The following is a 21,441-nucleotide window of genomic DNA, read 5'->3' as shown; positions in this document are numbered from 1 at the left end:
GCGGCGCCCTTCTCAAGCATGGCCCTGCGGGCAAAAGCCGTGCCCTACACCAAGATGGCGGCGCGGGCGCGACGGCGGCCGGGAGGGGCCAAGCCGGCGGTTTCCAGCCGCTGCCCGTCAGTGCTAGGCGGCCTGCCCTTCTCAAAGATGGCCGCCGGCGGCTTCAGCGCGGCCTGGGGGTGAGAGGGGAGAGGTGGTGGCGGCGGCGGCGGCGGCCGGGCTCCGGGAAGATGGCAGAGAGCGAGCAGCGGGCAGGTGACGGGGGGAGCGGGGCCCTGACGGGGTCCTGGGGACTCGGGGGGATTGGGGGGGGGCGGCTTTTTTGGGGGGCGGTTGGGGGCTAAGCTGTTTTTTTGGGGGGAAGCTGCCGTAAAGGGGGGGAGAAAACCCCTTTTTTTTGAGGGGGGGCTGCCCTTTTTGGGGAAAAAGTTCCCTTTTTGGGGCAGGGAGCTGCCCTTTTGGGGGGAGAAGTGCCCTTTTGGAGGAAGAGGAGCCACCCTTGTGGGGAGGAGCTCCCCTTTTTGCGGGGGGAGCTTCCCCCTTTTTTTGGGGAAAAGCGCCCCTTTTTTGGGGGAAAAACACCTTTTTTTGTTATAAGGAGCTCCGTCACGGGGCGAATTTCCCGAAGTCAGGGACACATCTTCTAAATTCCTCACATTTTGTTCCTCTCATCCCCGTCCCCTTGGTTTTACTGGAACCCTATGGACAGGGACAAACCTAACACCAGCTCTCAGGTGGGGAATCAGTTTTGAAGGTTACGTGACCAATCTGTGGCAGATTCTGCACATTTCCTGGGATTTTGGGTTCCCTTTCCCCCGATCTGCTGCCGAGTGCCTCGATGCCAACGCAGCCCGCGGTGTCCTGGGGAGCTCCGGTTCGGAGGAGCCCGGTGCGGAGCCAGGGCTGAACAAATGCCTGTGGGTTTCCTAGGATTAAAATGATGAATTTTAATCCCAAGAGAACTCCCAAATTCGCATTGGCACCCAGTTTCCCTAACCGGGGTCTGCTTTAATCGTGCTGCTTAAAGTTGGCCTTACAGGAACGTGTCTGGGTTGGGATGCCCAGGGGAAGAGCTGCGTTAAGGATCAGCGCACACGCTAAATGTTACGTTAACTGGGCTCTGGTTGAGCTTTACGATTTAAAATAAATCGTAAAAATTTTTAAATACTCTTTGTAGCTTCCTCCTGGAAGGTGCTGGGTCCCATCAAGCCCCTGGACTGGGGGCTGTGGCTCTGGCCTGCCATCTCCTGAACCACTCCTGCTTTGTCTTTGCAGGATTCATCCCTTTTAGGGGAATGTGTTTCGTGCCTAGCACCCTAAAAGCCAGTCAGGGTTAGTTTGTCAGGGAGGTTCGGTGCTGCATGACCCGAGGTTTGTCCTCCCTGGGCAGAAATAATGAAACTGGCTGCGTGTTGTCCGTGCCAGCTCCTGCAAAGCTCTCTGCCTGGATTGGAAACGTGTCTTTGGGAGTGAAAACAAACGTAACGCAGCCTTGTGCTGCCCCGACGTGTCCTTAGGGGAATGTTTTTGGGGATTGAAAACGATCCTGTGTGAGTGGGACACAGCAGGATGATGGTGCAGGCTGGGATGGGTTTGTTTGCCTTCTGTCTCCTGGGAAATTACTGCTGATCTCTAGGAGGGGAAGGTTAATTCTCCGCTGCCTCTGTTTTACTCCTTCCTTGCATCTCGCAGGCGCCTCGGAGGAGATGGCTCCTCCCATCCAGCAGAACTTCATGATCCCCAAGAAGGAGATAAACATCGTTTCTGACATGGGCAAGTGGAAACGCTCTCAGGTATGGCTCCGGGTTCAGGGAAACCTGGCGAGTGCCAGCCCCGCGCTGGGAACAGCCACCGGGGAAAACCAGGTGTGGGCAAGTAATGAGAAATTAATTGATCCGTGTTAGAGAGGGAGAGTCGCTGCCTGTTTGTAGGAAAATGACTTGGCAGGGAGGCGGTGTGGAGCCTGGCAGCCAAATGTTCCCAGAAAGGTGTGAGCCAGGCAGAGCCCAAAGGCTGGGGGAGGCTGGGGCTGTGTGAGCGTTGCTGCTGCTCCCTGCCAGCGTGCAAGAGTAGAAGCTGGTCGCTATTTCACCCCGCCTAGCCCGTAAGTTATAGCAAAACTGGGTTCACCCCACACCATTTGAACTCAGCTTGGACGTGGTCCTGCTGCCTGGCCTCTGATAGCGTCAGGGTGGGTGGATTCCTGCTCTCTGCCCACCTTGCTCTGTGGAAAGAGCCAAGGCCTTCAATTTCCTGGGTAATTTCTGTTTATAACACGTGGGGCAGGCAGCTTCTCTGCCCTCTGCCTTTGAGGGATTGGGGTTACGGCCCAGACTCGTCCCTCCTGTTGGTCCTGCTGCTTAGGAACGAGTTCTTGCTTGGTGACTGATCTGAGAAGCTGAAATTAGGCAGGTCTCGAGCCAAGCTGTGGATGCAGCTCCCTTCACTGAGGCTCCTGGGCTCACAGGCTTGCTCCTGACCAGGATTATTTCAGTCCAGGAGGGTCCTGAGGAGGAAGAGGTGGCAGCATGCGAGTCTGGCCAGTTCAGAGGCTTGGAGCTGCTCGGGGTTTGATGCTTCAAAAGCAGCACATTTAAAGAAAATAGCGGTCCCCCATTTCTCCATCTCATGTGCACACAGGAGAAGAGCAGAAGGGAGAAACGGGAGATAACAGCACAGATCTGGGAGAAGCAGCGCAGAGCAGGATGTCTGGACACAGCTGAGACTCTGCAGAGCCAGGGACTTTGAATTTGACCCGATGAGAGGCAGGGAGCTGAGGGAAGGATTTCAGGGACGGCGTGAGCTTCCTTAGGACTCTCCCCCCTGTAATTTTAAGAGCAGAGCTCTCGGTGCAGTCACCGGCTGCCTCCGGGAAGCTGTGCTCTGGGAAGGGCTCCCTCGGGGTGCCGGGATGCTCCGGTGCCACAGCAGTGGCTCAGACAGGCCGTGGCTGCTCCCTCACGCCCTCCCCTCTCGGCTGTGCTCGCAGGCCTACGCGGACTACATGGGCTTCATCCTCACCCTGAACGAAGGCGTCAGAGGCAAGAAGCTGACCTGCGACTACAAAGTCTCAGAGGTAGGAGGGGAGTTTGGATCCACTCGTTTCTCCCTTTTTTTTTTTTTCCTGCTATTTTTTTTTTTTTTTTTTTTTTTTTTTGCAAAACGTCAGCCTGCGGTGCTCCCAGCAGGATGCAGGGGCTCTCCGTGTGCCTCTGGGGTAGGAAAAGGAGCGAGTTACAGGCGGATGGAAGCTGCTGGTGGAAAGAAGATGCCGAAGGGCCGTGTTTTGTCCCTGCTTTTGCAGTTTGGCTTCAGCCAGGGGTGTTCTGGTCCTCCCCGCTGGCTGCAGCCAGAAGGCTGAGGTGTCTGTTGTGTTCCTGCTTCTCCTGCTGCCAGAGAGGGAGCTGTGTGACCTTGTCCAAGGCTTTTTCCCTGTCCCTGGGCTTCCTCGCTGCTCAGGCTGTGTTACCAGCGCCCATCTCAGCCCGCACCACGGCTGAGCAGCGCGAGGTCTGGCTGTGTGTGAGCTCAGGGCGTGCCCAGCTGGATTTGCATCCCCAGGTGCCCTGCTCAGGGCTGCAGGGGCCAAGAAGCGTGATACAGAGCCGGGCTGGGGGGCAAATTCAGCCTGTGAGGCAGGATTGCCCAGCGCAGGTGCCAATTGCCTGGCTCTGCCTGGTGCTGGGCCACTTTTAACGCCCGTTCTCCTTTTGGGGGCACAGCAGGATCGTTTGGGGCTGCTGTGGGTGTCGGAAAGGAGGGCAGGCACCCTCTGCTGTCACTGCCTGGCCCCAGGCTTGGGGAAAGCTGTCCCAGGCATGAGTTCTCCCTTGTTGTGTGTTGCAGCGAGGAGCTTCTCGGCTATCTTTTTACTGCTGGAGCTTATCACGGCTGTGCCAGACAGCTGGGAGCAGCCTGCCTGGAAAAGATCTGGGCAGGACGGGGAAGCAGGCTGGGGCTGTGTGCTTCTAGAGCCCGTTCTGCTGTGCGAAGGCAGCCTGCCACGATCTTTACCCTGCTCCTTTCTGTCTGAAACGGGCACGTCAGGTCCGGCCTCCCCTTCAAGGAACCCGGGTGTGAATGAAAAACTTGCTTGTAGCTCCTGGGGGGGCCCAGGGGCGATGAATGCCTCTCCAGCAGGCTTTGTGGCCCTCTTTTGTCCCTTTAATTCGGCAGAATGTGCCGGCAAACGCCGCTCCTGCTTTCTGCTGTTTGTGTTTCACCTCTGAGTTGTGTCTTTGTCACGATCTTGCTCGCTCACAGAGCAGTTCCAGGGGAACGAAGCATTAAAAAACGAACAAAACAAAGGGGGAGGAAAACAAATCCCTCTTCCTCCAACCTCTTTGAGCCGCCAGCCGTCTCCCAGTGGCTGTGTCCGGGCTCTGTCCGGATCCCTCCTGCAATGAACGTGCTCCACGTGCGGCTCCAGCGCAGGCAATAAACAAGAGCCACGATCCCATCCACCCGGGAAGCGGCAGGGAACACGTCCCGTTACCCTCACACGGGGGAGAGCACAAACCTGTGACTCGAGGCACAGGTGGAGCATCCCCTGGGCCGCCTTGTTGATGAGGCTGCCTGCTCACGCGGCTCCGTTTGTAGATCAAGCTGCTTGCCATGGCTTTTAAAGTCTCGGCCCCTTGTGGCCTCTGCTTGCATCTCCGCTCGGCTTTCTTCTCTTTTTTTTTTTTTTTTTTTTTTTTTTTTGCTGTACCTGCTGCCGAGGTGCTTTGGTGCCGTCCCATCTTCCTCCCTGATCAAACGCCGGGGACGCCTTCTCTTTGGCGAACGACCTCCTGGAATTCTTCCTGCTGCAGGCGGCTCCTCCGCGGCTTCCTGCGAGCGCTTTGCCACGGGGAGGAGGGAAAAAAAAAAAAAAAAAAGGAAAAAAAAAAAAGAGAGCGTGGTCTGCTCTGCTTGCAGAGAGGCAGCCTGGTGCTTTCCGGAGTGGTGTGTGTCGATACCGAGCTGCCTGCTGCAGCGAGAGCTGGATGCTCCGGGGTCTGAGCCCCTTCTGAGCCGTGCTGAGCTTGCTCTGCTCTCAGAAGCCGTCTGGAGCTTTGCTGGAAGCACCCGAGGAGCAGCGAGGGGTGGGCGGGTGGCTGGGGCTCGGGCACGAGGCTGCGGGGCTGACAGGCTGCGAGCTGCCTTCTCCCGGAGGGCAGTGCTGCTCCTGGGGATCTGTGCGGGGCCTGGGGCAGCTTTTTAGGGCTGTGACCTGGCTCCGAGGAGCAGCGCAGCGAGGGGAAGGTTAATTTTGGCCGTGAGAGGTGCAGGCTTGCCTTTACGCAGCCCACCCGCCTCCCTGGCGCTGGGAGAAGCTGGCCAGCCCGCTGACAAGCTCTGGCTCTAGGAAGGAAGCAGCAAAAGCCCTGATTTAGCAGCTCCCTGCTCTGGCAGGGCCCGAGGAGCCCGCGGGGAGCAGGCTGGGTCCCTGCGGGCAGCCCTGGCTGCTGCAGTGCCTCCTCAGCACCTCCTCCTGCCCGGCCCCTGCTCCTGAGAGCTGCTGACGGGTCAGGTCGGCAGGAGGCTGGGCTGCTCGCCTTTGGGGACCCGTGGCAGGCTCAGGGTCAAGGGGATGCAAAATCAGCACAACGGGAAGAGCAGAGAGAGAGGATGGGGGGGGGGGGGGGGAGGCTGCGGCTGCCCTTGCTTTGATCGCTGGAAAGGTAAAAGCAAAAATAGAGCTTAAAAAAAAACCCAGCCAGGCAAAACGGGGCTGCGGTGGCGTTCCCGTAAGCTCTGCTCTCCCCCTCCCTCCCTCCCTCCCTCCCCGGGCTGGGGTCAGCCCCGCGTGCCCGAATTTCCTCTGCAGGACAATGGGAAGCTGCTGCTTTTAATAACCTCCCCCCCCCCCAGCCCCTTAATTAATTAATTTATTTTTTTTTTTTTTTCAAAGGGCTGCCTGCCCCAAACGAGCTGCATCTCTTTAATTATTTATCGGCGCGGCTGAGCCAGCAGCTGGGTCCTGCTCGCCCCGCGTTCACCAGGCTTCTTAATCCCTTTAAAGCCAGCGAGTGGGGAAGGGGAAGGGGAAGGGGAGCTTTTGGCCTCCCCCAGACCTGCAGGAGGATTTGGGGAGGGGGGGAAGGAGCCCGGCCCCACCACCCGGCTGGCACCGAGAGGGGTTGGGAATCCGGGAGCCGCTCGTAACGAAGTGCTGGTGCCGGGGGGGGGGGATAAATCACCAGCAGGATTTAATTATTTAATGCAGCCCGGTGCCGGGGCTGCTCTCGCTTCACTGGAAAGGGATGCAGCAGCCGGGAAGGGGTAGGGCTGAGCCCCAACCTGACCCAGCTCAGCGGGGAGGGGCTGGCTTTCTGGGGTGCATTTTGGGGTGCGTGCGGACCCTCAGCACCAGCCTCCATCCTGCTGCATCCCTTGGGGCGCCTGCAGCGGGGTCGTTTGTGCTCCCTGCGTGCTCGGCTCTCCTCCTCCCACCCCTGTGTCACCCTCAGCTCGCAGGGAGCACCACCCAGGGGAGCAGAGGTGCTGGGGAGGGCTTCGAGTGGCACTTCAAGGGCTGCAAACTCGCTGGGCTCGGCTGTTTGCTCGTCCTCCCGGCAGGCAGCATTGAAGCGCAGCCCAGGAGACCCAGCCGGCTTCAGCGCGGTCGATGCCTCCAGCAAAGTCAAAGCAGCCGCCCGCTGCTGCCGTCCTCTTTGTCCCCCCCCTTGAAGGAGGAATTCCCCTCTCGAGACGGGAGCCTGCGCCATCGCCCAGGGCCTGCCCAGCTGCTGTGGCTGCTGCTGCTGCCTCTCTGCCTGCTCGGAGGTGGCCGAGGAGAATCCCAGATCCCCCTGGCAGGCTCCCGAGGTTGGCAGCGAGGATTCCCAGAGCTTCCGTGGTGCTGCCCAGCTTGTGAGCGTATTTGCGAGGTGGCGTGGGGCTGGAGCTGCCCCGGCAGCCTGGCTGGTACGAGGTTGAAGCACCAAGGACACACGAAGGAGGTTGAATTGGGCCCAGCTGGGTGCTGTGCGAGTGCAAACCCCCTCTCTGCTGCTCCTGGCTCCCGAAACACCCCAGGACAAGGCTGAGAGGCCTTGAGAAGGGAAGTTTCTGAGCAAGACTGCACAACCAGCCACCGGTCAGGACGTGCTGTAAGCGCTGGGCTGTGCCCTGTGGGACGTGCAGGACCCCAAAGATGCAGCTCCTGGGTTTTGTGCTGGAGATCCCCGAACTGGGCAGCAACTCCCTGCTCGGCAGCCCTGCACGTCCTGCAGCTGGGAGCTTGCTTCAGCTCTCCCTGAGGTTTTAGAGCACGGTTGCTGTTGCAGCTGATGAAAGGCTGTGTGGGCGACTGGAGAGCCTGCCCGGGGCTGGGCTTTGTACTGGGTGATCTGAGGGGAACGAGGATTGCCTGGCCTCTGCTTTTTGGGAAGATTGGCACCTCCCAGCCCTGCTTACCACCCCTGGGAAGGACGGCGTGGGCTTTAAAGGCCCCAGAACAGGGCAGGGGTGGTGGCGCCTGAGGGATTGTGTTCTGTTTCATGTCTCTGACCCCTTCCTCTCCGTGTCCCTGCAGCCCATTGAGAAGCTGGTGGCTCTCCTCAACACCCTCGACAGATGGATCGATGAAACTCCGCCGGTGGATCAGCCTTCTCGCTTCGGGAACAAAGCCTTCAGGACCTGGTACGCCAAGCTGGACCAGGTGAGCCTCTTTCACCTCTAACGTTCAGTGCAGCTCCTGCAGGAGGGCAGCGTGTCCGGTGGGGTGCCAGAACGGCTCCAGCACTTTGTGTTACGCAGGGGAGCCGTGAAGGATCAGCCTCTTCCTTGCCACGCGTCGCTTGCTGGTGCTGCCCTCCCCTCTTGTGGGACCATAGGGTCTGTGTAAAAGCTCTTGGCTGAGTCTCCCAGTCCTGGATGAGCCTTGAGGGGAGTCCTTTGCTTTGTAACTTCCCGAACAGGTGACAGAGAAGATCAGAGGAAGGTTGTGAAACTGCCTGACTTCCTTCAGCTCAGTGCTTTTCCTTCACCGAGCTCTGGAGGTGGCACTGGCAGAGCCCAGGCAGCGATGTCCCTGCGCGTGCTCTGCTGCTCGTCCTGGAGATGACCCAGGATGGGCTGATGTACCTGGGTGGTGGAGGGTTTTTTTTGTTCTGCAGGATGCAGGCGGCCTGCGTAAGCGTTACAGGGAGCTCTCGCAGAATTATTCCAGCTCTGGAGGTGACTTCTGTGCGGGAGAGTTCGCTCCTCAGTCACACTGACCCTTGCTGTTGGAGGAGGGCACCGCTGCAGCTCCCCTACTGCAGCAGTGTGTGAGCAGGGGGGACACCTTGCCCCTGGGGACTGTGACAGGTCTGTACTCACTTCAGGGAGCCTTCTCTGTCTTCCAGGAAGCCGAAAATTTGGTGGCAGCGGTGATCCCCAAGCATTTGGCCAGTGCTGCCCCAGAAGTGGCCGTGTACCTGAAGGAGGCTGTGGGGAACTCCACCCGCATCGACTACGGCACAGGTACCTGGCTCACGGCTGTTCTCCCTTGGGTAGCAACCCTTTAAAGCCTGTCCCTGCGTGCATTTAAATGTGTTTTAGCAACTCTTTAGAGTGCCAGCTTGCTGCAAACACCTTCCTCCTCACCCCTACGTTCATTGTGGGCTAGGACCAAAGGGCCTGGGAGAGAGCTGGGGCTGGGAGCGGGGCTGTAGGAGCAGCCTTAGCACATGCAGCTGTATCACACGGCTGATCCATGACGGGCCATTTAGGATAAAATATAATTGCTGGCGTTGGGAGCAGACTGGGAAGCAAGTTTGTGGGCAGCGGGAAGTGCTCGAGGTCTGGTGCTGCCTTGAAGTGACGTCGCTGCTTACAGGGGGACTTGAAAATCTGAACGTTGAAGCGTTTTGCACCAAAAAGGGTAAGGAATCGCGGGCTGGAGTGAGTGCAAAGGCTGCAGTTAGACCTAAATCCAGCCTCGTTGGTGTGAAGCCGCGCTCTGCTGCTCTGTCTGGAGGACAGGTGTGCTGACAGGGCTGTCCCCACCAAGTGGCAGGGGAGCAGGACGTTGTGGGTGCAAGGAAACACGGACTGGGGCAAGGAGAGGAAGAGGAGGAGGACGTGGGTGAAAGGCTGAAGAGCTGGAGGCTGAGCAGCGCTTGCTAGGAGAGCTGCGACTCGCCAGCACCAGGGGGAGATGTTGTCTTTGGAAAGGGACCCACAGGCTGGGATTTTGTCAGCCTGGGGAAGGAAATTCAGCCTTTCCTCCCCTCCTGCGTGTCCCGACCCTGTGTCCCGTGTCCTGACTCGCAGTGCCTAGACCCTGGGTACACTTTGTTCGTACGCTGGGAGCTGCACTTTACAGCGTGGAGCTGCTGATCTCGTGCTCTTCCTTGCTCTGTGGGCCCTTCCACCAAAAAAACATCGCTCTGCTTTTGCTGGTTGTTGCTTTCCCTGCTGTTAGCTGGGGGACCGAGCTGCTGAGGGTCAGCCAGAGATCCCGGTACCTTCTGGGACAGCCTGTTCCTGGCAGCGTCACGGGATCCGCATCCTTCCGACACAGATATTTTTGAAGTGGGAGGAAATCTGTTTACTTGCAGATGTGAGGTTCGCTCACATCCTCTGAGCAGACGACTCTGCAGCGCTCCGCTTCCCCTGCTGTGCTGAGCTCCTGCCTTGCTCCCAGCACACCCAGTGCTGGAGCTGTTTTTCCACAGGAACTTTTTTTTTCTCAAAGTTAACAGCAACCCTACAGTTATCTAGCAGATATATTTTGGGTGGGTACTATGTGGGGATGAAATACCGTCATCTCTTGTCCTTAATAGGATAAGGTAGCACCTTAGGGGCAGCTGGCTGGGGTTTTTCTAGGGGAATGGGACTGCTGGGGTTTCTGAGGAGCTGCTGTGGTGCCCGCAGGGGTTGTCCTGTGGACCAGGAGCACTGGCATCACCTCTCATCTCTTTTCACTCCAGGGCACGAAGCTGCGTTTGCAGCCTTCCTCTGCTGCCTCTGCAAAATCGGTGTTCTCAGAGTGGATGACCAGATGGCCATTGTCTTTAAAGTATTTAACAGGTGAGGTAACAGAAGGAGAAGGGCTGGAAACGTCGGGCTGTCTGAGGGCACACCTCAGATGCTGTCCCGTTGCAGCTGTCTGAGGTGTGTGAGCTGTCCTGTGCACCAGCCTCTTCCTGTACTCTGGGCTGATCGTGCCCCCTTTCTTCCATTCATCCACACCCATTTGGAAGTTAGGAGATAAGATCTTGATAACAAGATCCTGTTCCTGGGGTGTGAGCTGTGAAAATCAAGGGCCTGCCATGAAGCCGTACGCGTAATTAGAGAGCGTGAGTGCTGAAGGGCTTGCTGGCCTACAGAAGGGCAGAATGAGAAAACAGAAGGCAAATTTAAACAAAATAAGGAGGTAGAGGTACTTTTACTTTCCCAAAGGGCTGACAGCACCTCCTCTTTTAGAGGCTGGCTGCCTTTCTGGGAAGTCAGTTCAGTCAGGTGCAAGGGATTGAGCTCTGCAGAGGTACGTGGGTGAAGTCCTGTGCTTTGTGATCAACAACAGTATCTGATCAGCTGATCTCACATCTCTTCAGGCATTGAAAGAAATAGTATGTGAAACTACCAGGCCTCCACTGCTCCTCTAGATGTGTTTCCAGCCCAGGAGCTGGAGTTGGTATTGATGAAACCAGCGGACTGGGCGTGTGGAGCCCAGAGATCGAATCCCAGCTGTGTCGCTGTTTGGTGGCATGGAAACAATTTCCTTCAGCAGTACTTCCAGCTTTAATTTTCCACCTGAAAAGTGGAAGGAGTGGTTGCTGTAAGGCAGAAAGCTTCCTGAGCTCTTCTGCAAGTTACGGAGGGGAGTGAGAAGTATCAATGTTTTCAAATAACAGTGGGGGTGGGGGCAGATCTGCACCGACATAAGACTGTGAGTCCCCTTCCTCACACGTGGGTAGATTTGGGGATAGCTGATGTTTCTTCAGGTAGCCTGAACAAACCAGCCCTCTAGCTACAAAGGCTTGGAAATCTCGTTGGAGAGAGGTGATGCTGAATGCCCATTGATTGTAATTTCATCCGAGTGGGCATTGTGCTGGCAGCTCATCGTTTTCCTTCTGTTAACCTGAGTCCCTTGCTCTGTCTCAAGGCTTCCTCCTGGTGCTCCCTCAGCTGCTAAATTCGAATCGTGGTTTTCTGTTGTGCCCAAAAGTGGGTTTGGGACCCTCCAAGAGTCAATAGTCTGTCTGTTTGGGTTTCCCACGTGTTTGGCAAAGGGAGAGGTGTGGATTTTGTGTTTGGAGTCCAGAAGGCAGCCTTGTCTTAACTCCTCTCTTTCGTATCAGGTACCTAGAAGTGATGCGAAAACTTCAGAAGACCTACAGGATGGAGCCTGCTGGCAGCCAGGGCGTCTGGGGCTTGGATGACTTCCAGTTCCTACCTTTCATATGGGGCAGTTCCCAGCTGATAGGTACTAATAAAAATCTGCTCGTGTCCCAGCCTGCCCTCTGCCCTGTCTGTCTGGGTTGCAAAGCTGATGGGGCTTGGGACTGACTTTTAAATTCAAATGTGTCGAATTTGTGTATTACAGCGCCAGGGTTTGCTTGGGGCTTGGATTTTTTTTTTCTCAGCTTTCCAAATAAAGCTGGTTGCCTAGGTTGGGAGATGGAAGGCTTCGTTGTGCAGTACAGCTGTCTTTATTGCAGTACTACAAGCTTTTTGAAAGGCAAGCCTTGTTTTTGGTGCTAGAAAACACATTTTCTGCCCTGGAGAGCTTACCAGTTGCTCTCATTGCTAAGGCATTAGAGTTGGAGAGGAGGTGGAAGGGAGCAGCTCTGTGCTGACTCCTGAAAAACTGTGGTGGGAGAATCATCCTTCTTGTGAAGGAGGGACAGGACAAGACCTAACTGAATGTGCTTTCAGAAAGGGGTGCCATACAGCTCACTTCCTACTGTCTTTTACTCTTTTCAGACCATCCGAACCTGGAGCCTCGCCACTTTGTTGATGAGAAGGTGGTAAACGAAAACCATAAAGACTTCATGTTCCTGGAGTGCATCCTCTTCATTACAGAGGTGAGGTTTGTCCCACAGGGAAGTGCTCCTGACATTAGACAGGCAGTTCTGGCTGTGGTTTTCTCTTCCTCCTGGGTTTGCTCTCGTGGAGGTGCGCGGAAGATTCCTTGTTGTGTCTGAGGTGCTCTCCTTGAATGAGCTGAAACAGAGATATTGAAGGGAAAGCGGAATTAAGCCGGATGGGTTGTGGATATCAAACAAATAGCCTTGGATCAGTCAGTGGGAACTTGGATGGAGAAGACTGGTGCTTGTAAGTGTGCTAGGAAGATGAAGTGAAAGCTGCAAAACAGCTGGGCTTGCCAAAATAACCTCCCTTGCCTCCAGTCGTTGGGCGCTGCCTGGCAGGTCCTGGGCCTCCCCTTGCTTAGGGCAGGCTCCCATACCTCCGTGCAGCTCGTTCTCCTCCAGATCTGAGCAGATTCTGCCCGGAGTTGCCCGTTAAATGTGCCTTTTCTTGCAAACGATCCGGAGGGGGGAGAGTGCTGAGGTTCAGCCAGCTGTTATCAGGACCAGGATCAGGGCCGTGTTTCTGCTCGTGTATTCTGGGGTCCTTGGGCAAGGGACTGGCGATGCTCTGCCTGTTCCCATCCACGGGCGATGTTTCTGAGTGCAGGAGCTCACAGCTTCCTTCTCTCAGCTGCAGCGAGCAACCTGCCTGTGTTTTTATCATCCCCCCCCCTACTGCACGGTCTGGGTAGGGAGGGGAGAACCACATGCTCTGTTGTGGTGAGGGATTTCCTGTCTCTGGCAAGAGAGAGGTGATGGGATTAATTTTGAAGGACAGAGTGCGGTTCTTCCCCTTTGTTCTCTTCGCTTTTCCCCCCCCTCTCCCTTCTCTCATCTAGTGATGAGATGAGAAGGGAGGTTACAGAACACAAACTTACCCTTTCATGTAGGAAATCTTCATAGGAGCCCTTGGCCCAAACCCCAGGAGATGCTGCATCAAGCCCTGCTGAATCTAGTAGGGCTCATTGGTGCTGAGCACCTCGCAGGATTTAACCTTCGGTGCAGATTTAAATCATGCCATGGACAGGGGAGAGGCACTGCCTGAAGGGGCTGAGCTGAGGACAGGAAATCTGCTCCTGCTTCGGCCTCGCTGCAAGCAGGAGCCAAGATGCTCTCAGATTTATTTTATTTTGGGCATCTGTAACGTGAAGACAGCGTAGTAGCCTCTTAAAAACCATAAAAACACATTTCTTATGGGTACAGAAAATCCTGCAGTACGCAGATGACACGTGAAGTTAAAATGCCCAGCACCAGGCTGCTTCTGGTCGCTCCGCTTTTGCCTGCAGAAACGTAGCTTTTCGGGAGGCTTTTTTAATGAGCAATTTCACTTCTTTTTTTTCCCCACGTTTATTCGGAATCATGGTTTCTCTGCTGAGCTCCTCGGTGCCACCTGGTGGCAGGGAAACCTCCTGTCGGTCTCCCCTGGTGTGAGCTGCTGAGGGATTGCCACAACCTGAGCTGTCAAACGCATGATATTTTCAATCCGTTTTCCTGCAAGCTCTGTTCCCTTTTATTTTTTTGTAAAAATGTTGCCTTGAAGATGTGATTTTTCTCCCTTAAAACGCTTGGGAAGGTTGGTACTGCCACTAGGGGGTGCTGAGACAGCCCTGAACGCTCGCTTTCTCTCCAAAATCAACAACAAAACAAAATACCAGGCGAAACGATGGAAGGGATTAACGACTTTAATACATTAATGATATTATTTTCTTCCGAGCTTTTCAGCTGAGAACAGCCCTCCTTTAAAGGTGTAAAACAAACAGTAAACACCGCAGCAGCTCCCATACCGGGTCTGGGAGGTTTTACTGACGTGAGAGCAGGTTTTGTTTCAGCCAGCTACGACCAGGGTAGGTTGTTTTTCTTTCAACCCAGCGAATATTCTCGGGAGCAGATATTTTTCTCAGCCTCTGGGTGACGTCTCAGGGATGTGAGCGTACACCCTGGTGGTGGTGGTGCTTTGCCACGTGGATGTTTAAACCTCGGGGCTCTTAAAGTAACACGGCGGGATGGTGGCCAGCCTGAACCCGCTGCAACCTCCTCCCCGAGCACCACCCCGCGCTGCACATGGACACGGCAGCAAGCCTTACGCAAGCCGGAGCGGTGTTGGGAAATCTGGGGGGCGGTTTTTAGACCCAAATGCCTGTTCCTGAGCTGTGAGTGCAGCACAGGGTGCTGTGTGTCACCCCCTGAAGCCACCCAGATGCTCTCTTTGAACAGCACCGTCCTCGTAGGGGGCAAAACACGGAGCCTGCTCCTGAGCCAGTTGAAACCGAAGCCCGCTGCGAGCGCCAGCTCCCCAGGGGGGCACCCAGGGCACAGCAGGCCCCCTCCGTGGGTGGCTGGGCGGCGTGGAGCGGCCGGGGTTGTGTTGCTTTAAGAGCCCAGGGCTGGCAGCAAGAATTTCATCTCCAATCTGGCTTCTAAATTTGGAGGTTTGGGAAGGGAGGGCTCGGGTTTCGGCTGGAAGGGAAGGAGCTGACAGGAAAGCACAGCCTCAGCCGTCCCCCTCCCCCAGTTACTGACAGAGGAACCATTTACAAAAGGCTGATTCTCTTGGGAACGGAGAGGCAGGAACGCAGCGTCTGTGAGTAATTTCCTGCTCAATATGGCTGCTCTGACTCACTCCGTTCCCCTGGGGTCACTGCGGGACTGCAGCACGCTCGCTGCCGCTCTCGCTCCCCCCCCGACAGCCTGCTCGCTTTCTCCCTCTTCTCCCTTTGTGGCTGAAATGAGCTCATTTTCCCCCTTGTTCCCCATTCTCCTCCCGCCCCAGTTTGAAACAATAGCCGAGCCTTCCCTCGCTGGGCTCCTGGGTCCAGGGGGGCCACGCTCGTGGCCGTGCCAGGGGGCTCGGGGAGCCAACGGGCTGGATGGTGGGGCCGGCTGCCCGAGCTCGCCGCCTCCGCGCGCTCCCCGCTCATCCTCTGCGGCTCAGGAAGGAGGGAAGAAAGCAAAAAACGCGCTCGTGGGGGCTGCTGCAAGCTGTGCCCGCACCGAGGATGGCGATGCTGGAGGAAGGTTTGGCGTCGAAACACACACAACCAGCCCTGCCCTGCCAGGGGGGTGCTCGGCAACCCGGCACGCCAGGCTCGGCCACACGCGTGCCCCCTGTTCCCCCGCCACGTGGTGCCCACGGGTGCTAAATCCCACACTTCGTGGCACACCGGTGCTGTTGTGCTCTGCGGATCTGCCCGTTTCGTCTCAAATCTGCGAGGGAAACACACGGCGGAGGGGAGCAGGAAGGGCTCGGCGGCTCAGCGGTCACTGCCCAGCTTGTGAAAAAGCAGGGCCAGGTTTTTGCAGGGCAGCAGAGCTCCTTCCCACCGGGCTCCAGCCCCGAGGTCAGCCTGCTCGAAGCACGTCGTCCTCCGAGCAGATCGAGCCTGTGCCTGCGTGGAGGGAAGGGGTTAGTTGGTTGTTCAACCCCGAGTGGAGAACGGGAGTCCAAGAGATTCCTCCCTCCCCACGTTCCTTTCTAGCGTGAGCTTCGGCCTTGTGGTTTCTGATGTCATGGGAACTTTGCTCAGGCAGAGAGGCTGCGTTATATTTCTTCTTCTCCCCGAGGGTCTGTTTTTGTTCACGGAGAAGAAGGGAGAGAGCTACCCGGGGAGCCTGCCTGCGACTGTCCCTGATTGCAGCTCCCCCCCCCCTCCTTGCCCTCCCTCCTCCAAACCCCTCGCCCTGGGAGGAGAAACGCCGGAGTGTCTCAAACAAATAACACCAAAAAGCAGCTTTGGAGCCTGGTTGGAGAGCGGGGTTGGAGCACATTCCCTCTGCTCCTGCCCGCCCCGGGACCTCGTGCTCCGGGCAGGAGCTGCCCTCTGCACGCGGGGAAGGCAGCGTGGCCATCGCTGCTGCTGCTTGTTGTTGATTTGGAGGGGGAATGAGTCATTATTTTCTTGGAAAGCCCAGCGGTGCTGTGCTGGGAGGGCTCTGGGTAGGATAGGAACGGCATTAAGCCGAGCTCTGCTGGGGGCAGAATGGGGCTGAGGTGTTTTGTTTTTTTCTTTTTAACGTGGCTGTTAAAGGAGAGGTGTGCGTGGGGAGGTTTTGGGGAGCAAAGCGGCAGAAAAAGGCTTGATGTCGTCAGGGGTGGATTTGCCACGGCTTCGTGCGATGTGGCTGCAGCAGGAGGGAAGGAAGGAGGGGAGGGAAGGAGGCAGGATCGGGCGGCACCTGGGTCGCAGGGCCCGGCGGGGACGTTCGCTTGGAGAGCCTGAGCCTGAGCATCCCGCCCGGCCCCGCGCCTCAGCCCCGCTCTCGGGTCTCTTTTCAGATGAAGACGGGTCCCTTCGCTGAGCACTCCAACCAGCTCTGGAACATCAGCGCCGTGCCCTCCTGGTCCAAGGTCAACCAGGGCCTCATCCGCATGTACAAGGCCGAGGTGAGCGCCGTGGGCAAGGGGGGGCCTGGCTCAGCCTCACCCCGTCGGCTCTGCTGCCTCGCGCCCCTCGATGTGGGGGCCCCGTCGCACCCAGCAGCTGCTCTGTGCTGAACATGGCTCAGGGACCTTTGGCAGGGCAGACGGAGGCTCCTGCCTGCCCCGTTTTTGCCCCAAAAACCAGTCCCTGGCTGCCGTTCCTTGCAGGCGCAGCTTGTGCCATTTCTCATCTTTCCACACGGTGCGAGACGCGAGGCCTCCAAAACGAGGTCTAGCATCTTAACGCACCTTCCTGCTTCCCACCCCGCTCTGTTCCCAGCTGGAGGAGGCTTGGGTTAACCCCATCCCGTGTTTTTAAAAGCCCCGGAGCAGGCTTGAACGCCTCCTGGCTGCGCGCCGTGTCTGCGCAGCGCACCAGCCTGGCGAGGCCGCGGCCTCCGGGGCTTGGCAATCCTCCACCCGCCAGCCTCCCCAGGCTTTCCTGGCGAACCCTGACCCGGGGAACCGGGCAGTTCTGGCCGTCCCTTATCTCTCCTTCCTGCCAAAGCTAACCCTGAACTTGAGGAAGCGGGGCAGGAACTGCAACGCGTGGGCCTCCAGCAGGACCCGGCCGAGGGGCTCGTGCCGAGGGGAGGCAGCGGCCGTGCTAAACACGATGGAGAGGAGCAGGGGTGGCGCAGCTGCCCGCTGCTAGGGGTGTAACATCCCCTCAGGTAGGGCTCGAAGGAGTTATTCCTGCACCCTGCGGGCTCTGCTCCCGTTCCTGGGACGTGGGGCAGAGGCTGGGCGGGCGGCTGCAGCGCACAAAGGGGTTAACTGTGCCGAACCCAGGCGCTCTCCCTCCCCCAGCCCTTCCTCTGCACTTCACATCCTGTGTTTAGGTTCCAGGCCACATACCTCTCTAATCTGCGAGGTGTCACTCCCAGGCCCGCTGGCTCCTTCCGCCCCCAGCTCAGCTTTCCTCCCGGCCTCCGAGGAGGAGAGTTCGAGGCTGGGGGTCGACCCCCCCCCCCGAGGGGTGCCTCTGTGCTGGGAAACCCTGAGCTGGAGGCTCTGCTGGGAGAGCTGGGGGTCCTGGCAGAGAGTCCCCAGCCCTGGGAGCACTGCTAAATCAAGCACAGGGTCCCTAAATCCTGGGGCTGGAGCAAGGGCTGCTGGGCTGCCTTGGTTTTCCCACTCCTTTGGATGGGTTCTGGTATTCCCCAGGCTCCCCACGCACCCTGCTGTGGTTGGGTGCAGTGTGCTGGGGCCATTTTGCGTGCTGGAGAATGCAAAAGCTGCTGGGAAGAGTGAGAACACAAATTTAGGCTAAGGTACAGGAAACGTTGGCTCAACCAAACTGCTGCGTGACTTCAAATTTAGCTTTTTCCTCCAAAAACACTTGCAGGTCTTCAAGGACTAATCCCAAGTGATGGCCCTGATGCAGCAGTGTCCTCTCTGGGCACTGCACGGGGCCTGCATTCACCTGGAAGGGCGAAGAAGAGGGAGGCTTGCTGAGGAATCAGTTTGTGGCAGTGAAGAGGGGAAAGGTTTGGGTTTGTAAGGCTGCTTTTTGGCTGACTGGCTAGCGTGAGAGCAAGATTTCCTCCTCACCCTCTCCTTCCTACCTGTGTCTACACCCTCTGATCACAGTTTGCAATTAGCTCAGATGAAATCGAGGATGGAGGCTCCAATGGTCCAGCTCCCTGACACGTCTGGGGGTGACCAAGGAGGGCTCGGCACCGGGAGCAGACCAGCAGAAATGGGAGGCTCGCTCCCACTTGGCAGAAGTGGGGTATTTCCCAGGCCTGGTTTGTTTAACACGCAGTCTGGGCGCTTTGTCCCTTCGCCATCCCTGCTGTGGGATGACTTTAAACAGCCAGCACGAGCCTCAGGCACGGCCATGTGCTCTTGCCTGGATCCAGGCCCTCCAGCGTGCTTGCTGCAGGGTCTGAGGACAGGCAGCAGCTTCAAGGCAGCGTGTCTTCTGCTCTGCGTGTTTATGAAATCTCAAATGTGCCTATTTATAATATAAATATAATGGGTGAAGAAGAGTTAGCTTGGAAGTGCAAGGGCTTTTCTTGTTCTCTCCTTCAAAGGCGAGTGAAGAAGTCGGCAGAACAGTGTGGTTAAAGCAGCAGCCTTGATGTTTTTCCCCTGAGCCTGCTTTTGAGTCTCCTGACCTTTCCTTCTCTACTGCAGTCAGACGGGAAATACTTTCCATTGTAACTAATCCAGTCCCAGTTCCATCTTTAAAGGTTGGACTCGATGCACGAAGCTACTCCCCAGTTGAGTCTCAAGCCAGGACTTCAGCGTGTTTGGGCTGCTGGGAAGAATAGAAAAAGCCTGCCCCTCCGTCGAGCTGGTGCTGGCTGCGGCAGTTCCGTGCAGAGAGGATCCTCTTGGCACCTCTGATAATCCACACCATTTCTGCCAGTCCTGCTGGAGAGGGGAGGAGGAGGAGAAGTGTCTCCGCTCCTTTCTTCTCGGGCTGCCGATGTGCAAACTGGCACGGGTTCCTTCCCATTCTTCCAACTGCTGGTGAAGTTTCTTCATCAGGAGCCCAAACCAGTTTGGTCTTCCGTGGGGCTCCTTGGAGCCAGTTGGGCTGACGTTTCCAGCTGTCAGCATCCCCAGTATTCATTTCTCCCCGTCCTTCCTTCACATCACCACCGTCCTGCGCTGCTTCCTCTCAGGGTTTGAGTGGTTGTGCAGAGGGATTGGGGCCCCTCTGCGTGCTTCCAAGTGTTGGGGAGGCTTCGAAGGTGACGTGCCCCGATGGTTATGGGACTTGCTTCTCGATGGTGCCTTGCCTGGGAGGCTTGGGAATTTTTTCATGACTTTTTTTCCCCAAGGGCGAATACACCCGTGGTGTATTTTCACCGCCTCCAAACTTATTTTGTCTCCAGCCTGCTTGCGAGCGGTTTGGTTTCCTTGGAAGTTGTCTGACCTCTGCTTCCAACGGGATTGCCGCAGGCCTGGGCTTCTGAGCACAAATCCCACTGCTTGCCCGTGTGGGCAGCCTTCCTCTGCCCGTGCCCTGCGTGGGGTAAGGAGCTGTGCTCAGGCAGGGCACGAGGCTCTTCTCCGTGGAAAGGAGAGCTGTGGCTGCCCGGGGATGGATCTCACCTCCCTTTGGTAAGAAAGAACCGTGCTTTGCCACGAGTGCCTGGAGGAACGGGCCCTGAATTTTGTCCCGAGGTCTGCCTGGTTAGGGCCAGGAACTGGTGGGGTCGGACACCCTCCTGAGCTGCTCCTCTGCAGCTCTTCCCCCTTGCCCTGGCTCTGAGCTGCTTGTGCCAAGGACTTCTGGACTCCTGTTAGCTCGTAGCTGCTGTGCTTTGGTGGGATGGACTTCACCTCTCCTGTGGAGTAAGAGTCCTGTCCCCAGAACCGTCTGGGAACAGGAGAAAGGCTTTCCAAGACCTGGAGATCTCTTCTTTAGATTGTGCAGTCTAGGGAGGGCAGAACTTGGCCTCCTACCTGGTGGCCGCTTTCTCTTCTCACCTCGCTCGCCGTGCCCCCAGCACCCTTGTGGATGTGTGGCTGCAGATGAGTCTGCTCCACGTCCTGCCTGAGTTTTTGGGCGGTCTGAATCCGTAATGACTCAAAAATAGAGCTCTGAGCGGCTCTGTCGGGCAGGTTTTGGAAAATGTTGCCCTGGTTGTTGACCACAGCCCCTGGCAGGAAGGTGAGCACAGAGCCTGGCTGTGACTTGGCTCACTGGGACGTGGCTGACGAAGAGCAGTCTGCAGCGTGATTTGGGCAGCGCCTCGTGGCTGCAAGGTGGTGCCTCAATGCTGGCACTGTCCTGGGGATGGAGAGCCTCCTCCCCGGGGGCTTTCTGTGCTTCTCCAAGGGTTTGGAGGGTGAAACTCTTCAAAGGAAATCAGCTAAAGTGCTGGGAGGCGGCGAGGGAGAAAGCTGCTGACACAAACATCCCTCTTCAGCTCACGCTCCTGGCCTGAATTGCGGCAAGGAAAAGGCTCTGGCTCGGTGAAAGGGGATGTTCAGGGGGTGTCACCAGTATGAAGCGTTACTGGGGCGAAGACCCCGCTGGAATATGGGGTGGGGGGCATCACACTGGGCCCCCCCACAAGCTGCTGCTCTGCCCGATCTGCGCCAGCAGCCCCGAGCTCGCTGCCTCCTCCCGTGCCCGGGGGGGCAGCCCGTAGCTCCGGCTGCCTGTGCCAGGTGGGACTGCCTCCCCGAACTCACCCCTCTTTTTATCTTCCCCTCCCTCCTGCAGTGCCTGGAGAAGTTCCCCGTCATCCAGCACTTCAAGTTTGGCAGCCTGCTCCCCATCCAGCCCGTGACGTCCTAAGGAGGCCGCGGGAGGAGGAGTCCGAGGCCGCGGAGGCGCAGCGCGGCGCTCTTCCTCCTACCCCTCGCCCCCTTCCTCATCACCTCGCCCGCCGCACGGCCCCTTCGTTCCTGCGCATCCCCATCGGGCAAACCACGGATCCCAAGCACTCGAGAGACGGGACCAGAGCAGCTCCTCCTGCACGCCCCCCTGCTCTGCTGCGCCCGCCGATCTGGGCACCGAGGGGGGTTTGATGAGGGGCTGCCTTGCAGCTGATCGCCCCGTGCTTTCCTTCCCGGGAGGAAAGGGGGTGTCAAGGGGGGGGAAAAGGCACGCGTGTACGCGCTGGGCAGGGGTAACTGCAGTTTCTCTTTTGAATTTCATCGAAGTTTCCTGTTGCTGTTTGGTTTGGAAAGCACTGCGAGGGGTGAGGGGTGAGGCTGCACGCGGCCACCTCTGCTTGCACCTGGGGTTGTTGAGTGGGTAAAGGAAGCTGTAGGGAAGGGCTGCGGGTTGCTGGAAGCCCAGGGTGCCACCTCTCCCTCATCCTAGGTAAGCAAAGCCACCTCCCTCCTCCCTCCATCTCCTCTGCGAGCTTCCCTGGGTCTTCCTTTCGCACCACCGCCTCTTCTCTCGGGTGAAGCGAGGAGTTTGCTGGGCTGCGGGGTCTGGCTTGGAGCTGAGGGCCCCGGCTCTGTGGGCATGGCTATGCAAAGACACCGCTGGAGCTGCGCCTGCTCAGGCTCCCTCCCCTCCGTAGGGAATGGGCA

The 21,441-nt window shown here is 57.5% G+C and overlaps 1 protein-coding gene across 1 annotated transcript; it reads left to right on the top strand.

Annotated features, from left to right (window-relative positions):
* Positions 1-198: 198 nt before the first annotated feature.
* PTPA (protein phosphatase 2 phosphatase activator) lies at positions 199-21,055 on the top strand. Its single transcript, XM_082775847.1, has 10 exons — positions 199-255; positions 1,693-1,793; positions 2,990-3,076; positions 7,523-7,648; positions 8,337-8,454; positions 9,906-10,005; positions 11,280-11,404; positions 11,905-12,005; positions 16,285-16,392; positions 20,618-21,055. Exons 1-10 carry the CDS (start codon positions 231-233, stop codon positions 20,690-20,692), a joined length of 966 nt encoding a protein of 321 aa, XP_082631973.1. The 5' UTR covers positions 199-230; the 3' UTR covers positions 20,693-21,055.
* Positions 21,056-21,441: the final 386 nt, after the last annotated feature.

This window comes from Aythya marila (assembly GCF_965140915.1).
Source record: "Aythya marila genome assembly, chromosome: 19".
Taxonomy (NCBI): domain Eukaryota; kingdom Metazoa; phylum Chordata; class Aves; order Anseriformes; family Anatidae; genus Aythya; species Aythya marila.
The sequence above is the reverse complement of the archived record's forward strand: the minus strand, read 5'-3'. Positions and strand labels throughout refer to the sequence as shown.